The sequence below is a fragment of the Chiloscyllium plagiosum genome, chromosome 30, assembly GCF_004010195.1.
Source record: "Chiloscyllium plagiosum isolate BGI_BamShark_2017 chromosome 30, ASM401019v2, whole genome shotgun sequence".
Classification (NCBI taxonomy): domain Eukaryota; kingdom Metazoa; phylum Chordata; class Chondrichthyes; order Orectolobiformes; family Hemiscylliidae; genus Chiloscyllium; species Chiloscyllium plagiosum.
Window position 1 is genome coordinate 4287753 of NC_057739.1, and position 10230 is coordinate 4297982.

The 10230-nt window shown below is 45.9% G+C and overlaps 1 protein-coding gene across 1 annotated transcript in view; it reads right to left on the reverse strand.

Annotated features, from left to right (window-relative positions):
• The window catches only part of LOC122564598 (nuclear speckle splicing regulatory protein 1-like), a 40010-nt gene that overhangs the window by 13362 nt on the left and 16418 nt on the right, over positions 1-10230 (reverse strand). Inside the window, exons 2-3 of the mRNA XM_043719687.1 lie at positions 9721-9999; positions 5138-5223 (exon numbers count right to left, since the gene is read on the reverse strand). Coding sequence (XP_043575622.1) covers positions 5138-5223; positions 9721-9999 — 365 coding nt within the window. The remainder of the gene's footprint in view (positions 1-5137; positions 5224-9720; positions 10000-10230) is intronic.

Genomic DNA, 10230 nt, shown 5'->3' on the forward strand with positions numbered 1-10230 from the left:
ACCTGCAATCTTCTTCCTGACCTCTCCGCCCCCACCCCCACTCCGGCCTATCACCCTCACCTTGACCTCCCTCCACCTATCGCATTTCCAACGCCCCTCCCCCAAGTCCCTCCTCCCTACCTTTTGTCTTAGCCTGCTGGACACACTTTCCTCATTCCTGAAGAAGGGTTCATGCCCGAAACGTCGATTCTCCTGTTCCTTGGATGCTGCCTGACCTGCTGCGCTTTTCCAGCAACACATTTTCAGCTCTGATCTCCAGCGTCTGCAGCCCCCATTTCTCCCCGTTATAGGAAAAGGGGCAGGGAAGGGGCTGTGAGGAATATCAGATCAACCATGATCATATTGAATGGCAGAACGGACTTGAAGGCCAAATGGCTGACTCCTGTTCCTATTTCTTATGGTCTTTGGTTTAATGGAGAGAATACTGAAAGAAGGATGTTATAAAATCAGACCAATCACCAAATTTATGTTACGATCCAGCTAGTGGACCAATAAGTTTGATTTTCAAAGTAGACAAAGTGTAAGATGCAGAGGACTTAATAAGAGAATAGAACTGTGAGATTTTATGATTTGAACAAACAACAATAATCTTCATTATATAATTTTAGAGCAGTAACAAAATTTACAACACTTATCTAACTTATTATGAACATCTGGAATTCACATTTGCGAAATAGATGGCTCAAACACCAAACACGATCGAGGCTGATCCCACAGATTTCTCAGTAACTCGTCTCCCCACCCCAGACATTAATGACATGGTGGGTCATCGACTGTAATTAAACTTCACAAGGGATCACAATTCTTCACTTTTGCCACCCTCCATCATTGACCACCTCACAACTGTTCTGATTGACCACCCTCCTTTCTTTGGTCTAAGCTCCACTGCATTCCAAAACTGCATCCCATAATCACTCACAAGCATAAGTCCAGCGCCTCACCTACAGATAGCTTCACCGAGTCTGTCCGGCCTTAGGTTGCTTCCCCCACCTCCAATCTTTCTGATTTGCATCAAGCAAATACTTTTGTGAGCTTCTCAAACCCCGCTCTCAGCACCTCAGAACTTCTTCTGAATCCTGATTCTAAAATGGAGCCACCTACTTATTCCTCAAACCACTTCCTGAGTTCTAACAGTACACAGCCAGCCTACTGCTACTGACTCTTCAGTGAGTCCCCTACAATGAACCTGTGCAGTTTCACTGTTTTCCCAGCAGTACTAATTGCAGCACTCCGAACACAGAGTCTGCTTCTACCTTTAGACTCAAAGAGTCATAGAGATGCACAGCACGGAAACAGACCCTTCGGTCTAATCTGTCCATGCCGACCAGATATCCCAACCTAATCTAGTCCCACCTGCCAGCACCCGGCCCATATCACTCCAAACTCTTCCTATTCATATACCCATCTAGATGCTTTTAAATGTTGTAATTGTACCAGCCTCCACCACATCCTCTGGCAGCTCATTCCATATACGTATCAGCCTCTGTGTGAAAAAGTTGCCCCTCGGGTCTCTTTTATATCTTTCCCTTCTCACCCTAAGCCTATGCCCTCTAGTTCTGGACTCTCCCCCCACAGAGAAAAGACTTTGTCTATTTACCCTATCCATGCCCCTCATGATTTTGTAAACCTCTATAAGGTCACCCCTCAACCTCTGATGCTCCAGGGAAAACAGCCCCAGCCTGTTCAGCCTCTCCCTGTAGCTCAAATCCTCCAACCCTGGCAACATCCTTGTAAATCTTTTCTGAACCCTTTCAAGTTTCACAACATCTTTCCGATAGGAAGGAGACCAGAATTGCACGCAATATTCCAACAGTGGCCTAACCAACGACCTGTACAGCTGCAACATGACCTCCCAACTCCTGTACTCAATAATCTGACCAATAAAGGACAGCATACCAAACGCCTTCTTGACTATCCTATCTACCTGCGACTCCACTTTCAAGGAGCTATGAACCTGCACTTCAAGGTCTCTCTGTGTCCTCTATGTTGTTCTTTGTTGTTCTCTATGTCTTTTCCAAATAACTGTCCTTTGAACTCCTCTGCAGTGCCTCCCAAACTGTGCATAGGTTCATAAAACCATAAACCGAGGAGCAAAAACAGGCCATTCAGTCCATTGAGTCTGCCATTCCATGAGATCATTGCCAAAACAACCCCCAATCACTCCCTTTCCGACATGACCACCCTTGGCCTCCTCCATTGCCAAAACAAACCACAGCTCCTATTGGAGGAACAACACCTCATCTTCCGCCTGGGCAGCCTACAGCCTGGAGGACTCAATACTGAGTTCTCCAATTTCAAATAACCTCCCTCTCCATCCCCTGACTCCCTTCCCAGCCCCTCCCTCTCCCTTCCACTGCTCCCTGCCATCAACTGGATTCATTCCGCCCATTGACCAACCAGGTCATACCTTCTACCTGTCTTCACCTATCCCCACTTCACCACCCTGCCCCCGCCAGCCCCTTTATCTGCAGCTCCCCCAACCCAACCATCCTGAAGAAGGGTTACACCCGGAACATCGACTTCTCTAGCTCCTGGCTTGCATGTTCTTCCAGCCTCCTGCCTGTCTACATTGGAATCCAGCATCTGCAGTTTTTTTTGTCTTATCCCATGAGACCATGGCTGATCTGATAATACTCAACTTCACTTCCCTGCCTTTTCCCTATAACCCTTGATGCCTTTATTGAGTAAAAATCTGCCCAGCTCAACATATCTTCAATGACCTTACCTTGACAGCCCTTAGCGGTAAAACATTTCACAAATTCACTATCCTCTGAGAGGAAATAATCCCCCGCATCAATATCTTAGAGTGCACCCCTCATAAGACCCTCATTACCCAGTATTAGCCTTCTCTGGGGGACTGTCTCCAATGCCAGAACATTATGTATTGGCTGTAACCTGTCTTCAAGTCCTGAAAAAGGGTTTACACCCAAAACATTGACATCTCCACCGCCTGATGCTGCCTGGCTTGCTGCGTTCTTCCAGCCTCCTGCCTGTCTACCTTGGATTGAAGTATCTGCAGATTTTTTTTGTCATTAACATAACTGGCCTATAGCTACCTGTCTTTCTGTCTCCTTCCCTTTTTAAATAAAGATGTTAGATTGGCAGCTTTCCAATCTGAGACTGTTCCAGAATCTAAGCGTTTCTGGGAGATTAGTGCCAGAGCATCCATTAGCTCTGTAGCTATTCCCTATAATATCTCAGGACACATCCCATCACGCCCAGAGCACTTATCAGTCTTCACCACCATTCGTTTCACTATCTCTTTTTCTTCCCCTCCTTTTGCATGTTGATTATTTATTAATTTTGGAATGCTTTTAGTGTCTTCTATTGCAAAAACTGATGGAAAGTATTCATTCAACTCCTCTGCCATTTCCTGGTTGGCCAGTATTAGTTCTCCAGACTCTTTCTCTGAGGGTCCTATGCTCACTCTGGCTTCCCTTTTCCTTTGTATCTATCCAAAAACATCTTGCTGTTTATCTTGGTATTACTTTCAAGCTTTTTGACTGACTAACTTATTGGAAACCTTTCAATAAGCCACTTATCAATTGCTCGGTAGAACTAGCAATTCTTGGAAATGTCTGATCCATAAATGTTATGATTGCTTCTACAGTTCAAAAAAGTGATATACCCATCATCACTAACATTCATGACTAATCCCTGTGGGCGCAGAGTAAATCCACCAGCTTCTTCCTCTGGAGAGACAGTAACCCATCACCAATCATAGAATTCCTATGTAGAAAAGGAAACCAAGGGCTCCCCTTGTCCTTACCTACCATCCCAACCAGTATCCACATCCAGAAGATCATCAACCGCCATTTCCAACACCTCCAGCGAGATGCCACCACCAGACACATATTCCCTTCCTGAATCCTGATGAAGGGCTCCTGCCCAAAATGTTGATTTTCCTGCTCCTTGGATGCTGCCTGACCTGCTGTGCTTTTCCAGCCCCACCTTCTGCAGGGCACCATTCACTTCAGGTCACCTTGGTTTACTCTTCCTTCACTCCCAACATCAACACCACCACCACTCCCCCCTCCCCCACCCCTCTTCCCAACAGCCCCACGGCACTTTCCTCTGCAGCTACTGAAGGTGTAACACCTGGTCATTTACCTTCTCCCTCCTCAGAATCCAAGTTCTCAAACATAACTTCCAGGTAAACCAGCACTTTACCTTTCCTCTCCCCACAATCTAGTCTACTGCAGTCACTGCTCACAATGTGGTCTCTACACTGGGGAAACGATGTGCAAACCAGGTAACCACTTCATATTACATCCATATTCTCCCCATAAAAAAAGACCTTGAGCTTCCATTTGCCTGCCACTTTAACACTCCATTCTGATTCCTGGCCAACATCTGTCTCAGGCTTGCTGCAGTGTTCCAGTGTAAGCTGGAAGAGCAACATTTTTGGCTTGGGGACCCTGCAGCCCTCTGGACTTAATATGGAATTCAATAATTTTAGGGCCTGAACTCTCCCATGTCTTAGCCCCCAACCCCACACACCAGGTCTTGTTATCACATAGTCTGCCATTACACACTACCTGTTGTTAGCCACTAAGAGTCTCCATTAACAGCTATTCACCCTCTTAGCTAGATTGTTATCCACTCCATTGTTCATCCAACTATTCTTCTGTCTCTTTGGGCTGTATCCCCACCTATTGTTTACTCCTTATCCCCTTCCCCCACCCTATCTTCAACATATAAACCAACATTTTCCTTGTTATTATCAGTTCTGAGGAATGGTCACAGTACCCGAAACATTAGCTCTAATTTCTCATTACAGATACTGCCAGACCTGCTGAGCTTTTCAAGAACTTGTTTTTGCATAGAATTCCTACATTTGGCTCATCAAGTCCACAACGCCCCTCTGAAGAGCATCCCACCCAGAGACATGCAACCCACCTCCCCCTCTCTATTCCTAAAACTGTATTTCCATGGCCAATCCACCTATCCTGCACATCCCTGGATACTGTGGGCAATTTAGGATGGCCAATCCACCCTAACCTGAATTCATGCTGTTTTTCCTGTGCTCACAGAGTTAAGTCCCAGAAAGCAATCATTTCTGTAGTACAAGTAGAGTGGATGACAGTAGCTGCAGATCCTGTGCCTTTGGAACTTTTGGGGGTGAAATGATACCTACCAAATTGATCAGCTGTTCCAGTCGTTCACAGGTCAGTGGCAGAATCCAGATCAAGGCATTCACACACTGAGAGCAGGCACTGAGATCTGAAACCAGCACAAACATATACTTATACATTACCTCATTTAATTCAGTGTTTCAGAACACCATGCCTGCATGAGCACAGTGGCTACACAGGCAGTGCCCTGGTTTGACATCTTACCTGGCTGATGGCACCTCCAACAATGCAGCACTCCCTTGGGAATGCATATATCAATCAGCCTGGGTCACCTGTCCATGTCTGAGGCCAGAGGCTTTAAATTTACAACAGATGGACAAATGGCAGCTCGGGTGATGAGCACTCAGCCACAGAACCTCTCTGCTGAAAATTAATCATCATTAATTAAAATTAAAAACCTTTCTTTAGTTTCTGGTCCCATTATCACCCCTTTTCTGAGGCATTGAAGGTAAGATCGCATTTGATATGTTGGAGGTTTTTACAGAGAGGTTGATTAGAGTGCAAGACAGACATGTTCCTGTGAAAATGAGGGGTAGAAATGGCAAGATTAGGGAACCATGGATGACAGGTGAAATTGTGAGACTAGTTAAGAGGAAAAATCAAGGATACATAAGGTCTAGATGACTGAATACAAAAAAAGCTTTGGAAGAATATTGGGCATGTAGGACCAATCTGAAAAGAGGAATTAAGAGGGCTAAAAGGGGTCAAGAGATATCTTTAGCAAACAGAGTTAAGGAAAATCCCAAAGCCTTTTATTCATTTATAAGGAGCAAGAGGGTAACTAGAGAAAGGGTTGACCCACTCAAGGACAAAGGAGGAAAGTTATGTGTGGAGTCAGAGAAAATGAGTGAGATTCTTAACTAGTACTTTGTGTTGGTATTCCTCGAGGAGAGGGACATGATGGATGTTGAGGTTAGGGATAGATATTTGATTACTCTAGGTCAAGTTGGCATAAGGAGGGGGGAAGTGTTTGGTACTATAAAAGGCATTAAGGCGGACAAGTCCCCAGGTCCTCAGGTTACTGAGGGAAACAAGAGAGGAAATAGCTTGGGCTTTAACGGATATCTTTGTAGCATCCTTGAACATGGACTGGAAAAATGCTAATGTTGTCCCCTTGTTTAAGAAGGCAGCAGGGAAGGTTGCAATGCAGGTCAATAGAGTGGTCAAAAAGGCATACGCATGCTTTCCTTCATTGGATGGGGTATTGAGTCCAAGAGTTGGCAAGTCATGTTACAGTTGTATAAGACTTCGGTTGGGTCACATTTGGAATACTGCATAAAATTCTGGACGCCACATTACCAGAAGAATGTGGATGCTTTGGAGAGGGTGCAGAGGAGGTGCACGAGAATGTTGCCTGGTATGGAGGATGCTAGCTATGAAGAGAGTTTGAGTAGATTAGGATTATTTTCGTTAGAAAGACAGAGGTTGAGGGGGGACCTGATTGAAATCGACATAATCATGAGAGATATGGACAGGGTGGATAGCAAGAAGCTTTTTCCCAAAGTGGGGGACTCAATTATTAGGAGTCATGAGTTGAAAGTGAGAGGGGAAAGGTTTAGGGGAGATATGTGTGAAAAGTTCTTTATGCAGAGGGTGGTAGGTGCCTGGAACGCATTGCCAGCGGAGGTAGTACAGGTGTGCACTATAGCGTCATTTAAGATGTATCTGGACAGATACATGAATGAGCAGGGAGCAGAGGGATACAGATCCTTAGAAAATAGGCGACATGTTTCGATAGAGGATCTGGATTGGTACAGGCTTGGAGGGCCAAAGGGCCTGTTCCTGTGCTGTAATTTTCTTTGTTCTTTATTATCATCTCTTTTGTCATTAAAATCTCTTCTACCTTTCACCCCTATCATGGGCATTCCCATTAATTCTTTCACACTCCTCTGCTCCCTGTATTTTGCCTGGCTCTGTCTTTGGCTACAGTCTGTTCATCTCTAACATCTCCCAAAACTGAGAAAGGTCTTCAGCCTGAAACTTTATTTTATCCAGACTTTTAATGTGTTGAGAATTGGACCCAGTGGTAATATCACTGGGCTGATAACTGGGAGATTGCTGAGGCTCCACTGGCACAAGCTCAAATCCAAAAGTGACAAAGTAAATGAAAACGACAAATAAAATCTGGAATTGAAAGCTGGGTGTCAGTAATGAACCCGTTTAATCCATTAATGACTTTCAGGGAAGGAAATCTGCTGCCCTGATAAGTCTACCCTAAGTCTACCCCGCTTGTAACTCTAGATCCAGAGAAATGTAGTTGACTCTGAAATGCTCTCTGAAGTGGGCGTCAAGAAGCCAATGAGTTCAAGGGCCAATCAATATCACAGAAACTCTACAGTGCGGAAACAGGCCTTTGGACCCAACAATTCCACACCAACCCTCCGAAGAGTAACCCATCCAGAACTAATCCCCTATTACTCTACATTTATTCCTGACTAATGCCCTTAACATACACATCCTTGAACACTATGGGCAATTTAGCATGGCCAATCCACCCTAACCTGCACATTTTTGGACTGTGGGAGGAAACCGGAGCACCCGGAGGAAACCCACGCAGACACGGGGAGAATGTGCAAACTCCACACAGACAGTCGCCCGAGGTTGGAGTCGAACCCAGGTTCCTGGCACTGAGGCAGCAGTGTTAGCCACTGAGCCACTGTGCCAACCGCTAAAAGTGGTCTTGCCAGAGACATGCATGTCCCATCAAGAAACAAAGGGGAAAAAAACTGCTAAGTACTTTGCAAGTCTTGTCAGAGCCCTTTATAATCACGTTTGTTCTTTTGAGCACAGAAACTTTAATATTTTAATTTATAACACAAATGCTTTAATATATGATTAGATTAGATTAGATTCCCTACAGTGTGGAAACAGGCCCTTCGGCCTGACCAATCTACACCGACCCTCCGAAGAGTAACCCACCCAGATCCATTTCCCTCTGACTAATGCACCTGACACTACGGGCAATTTAGCATGGCCAATCCACCTGACCTACACATCTTTGGACTGTGGGGGGAAACCGATGCACCCAGAGGAAACCCACGCAGACACGGGGAGAACGTGCAAACTCCACACAGACAGTCACCTGAGGCTGGAATCGAACCTGGGACCCTGGTACTGTGAGACAGCAGTGCTAACCATTGAGCCACCGTGCCGCCCCATATGTTACATGCTTTTAAATTTTCTTCTTGAATTGACCACTGTACCTTCATGGAGCTACCAAAAGATGGCTGGAGTAAGAGATTGTCTTGTGGGGAGTATTTGATTGTTGCTGGAAAAGGCACAGCAGGTCAGGCAGCAACTGAGGAGCAGGAGAGTTGACATTTCAGGCAGGACCCTTCATCAGGACTGGGGAGGGGCAAGGGAGCTGAGAAATAAATACGGTGATGGGGGGTGGGGCTGGGGAAAAGGTAGGTAGGATAGTGAGAGGTGATTGCAGGTAGGAGGTGATTTTGATAGGTTGGTGAGAAGGGCGGAGTGGATAGGTGGTAAGATAGATGGACAGGCAGGTCAGGTCAAGAGAGTGGTGCCGAGTTGGAGGATTGGATCTAGGTTGGGGTGGGGGGGTTTTGGAAACTGGTGAGTTCAATGTTGAGACCGTGTGATCGTAAGCTCCCGAGGCGGAAGATGAGGTGTTCCTCTTCCAGTTTGCGGGTGGCCTTGTTCAGGCCCAGAATAGACACGGCATCGGGGGAGTGGGCGGGGGAGTTGAAATGGATGGCCACCAGAATGTGGGGTTGGTTGGTGCGTACAGACCAGAGATGTTCCCTGAACCAGTTCCCAAGTCTGTACTCAGTCTCTCCGATGCATAGGAGACCACCTTGAGAGCAATGGATGTAGTAAATGAGGTTCAAAGATATGCAAGTTAATCTGTGCTGGAGGAATATTGTGACCAGTATTGAATGGACCAGGCCTATGTAAGCCAGAACATAGAAGAAGAGGTGATCTCATAGGAATGTTCAAAGGGTATAGCTGGGTAGATACTGGATGGGGTGTAATGGAGAATTGACTGAGGGATTTGTATCATAGAATCCCTACAGTGTGGAAGCAGGCCACTTGGTCCACCAGGTTCACACCAACCTTCTGAAAAGCATCCCACATGGCCTGTCCTACCCTACCCCGGTAACCCTGCATTTCCCATGGTTCATCCATCTAACCTGCACACCCCTGACACTATGGGAAATCAAACATGACCAATGCACCTAATCTGTACATCTTTGGACAGTGGGAGGAATCTGTAGAACCCAGAGTTTTCCACACAGACATGGGGAGAATGCAAAATTCCATATAGGCAGACGCCCAAGGGTGAAATTAATCCCATGTCCCTTGTGTTGTGAGGTAGCAGTGTAACTTGCAAAGCACCATGTTGCCATTAAGGGGGTTGCAAGGATATTTTTGGGTCGTGGGTTATAGAATGAAGCTCCTGGGAAATGAAAGAGGGCAGAGTGAGGGTATTGGAGTGTGCTGGAATGTACAGTGTTGGTATTGGGACATCTTCAAGGTTATTTTGGGGTGACAGATGAGCTATAGGTAAAACAGACACAAACCAATCGGACTGAGGGCTTAGTATAAAATATCTGATACTGACCAATCAGAGCGGCGATGGCTTGTTGTGCTATACCAAGCAGCCTATCAGGATTCCAGTGAGGGAAGATTACAGCCACAGGGTGAGCATGGGATATGGGGAGTGTAGACAGACTCGAAACATCGCCCATTCCTGCTTGTTCACATGTCATTAAGAAGGTTCTGTCTCCCATTTTGGATGGTTCTGGTGCCAGAGACTGAAAGCGAAATCCCAATAAATTTAGCATGGACGATACTCCCGGGATACCAATGATATTCGCAGTCAACTTCACTGTGACATTGTCTGTGGCAAAATGGAAAGATGATCAGAATGAGAAGATGCCAGTTGATTCAATCATTGTTGTACAGTCATTACTACTCACACACTGCCACTCACACAGTTACTCACAGCCAGACACACACAGTCACTCACACAGACACACACACAGACACTCACACACAGATACTCACACAGTGCCACTCACAGACACTCACACACAGACACTCACACACAGATACTCACACACAGATACTC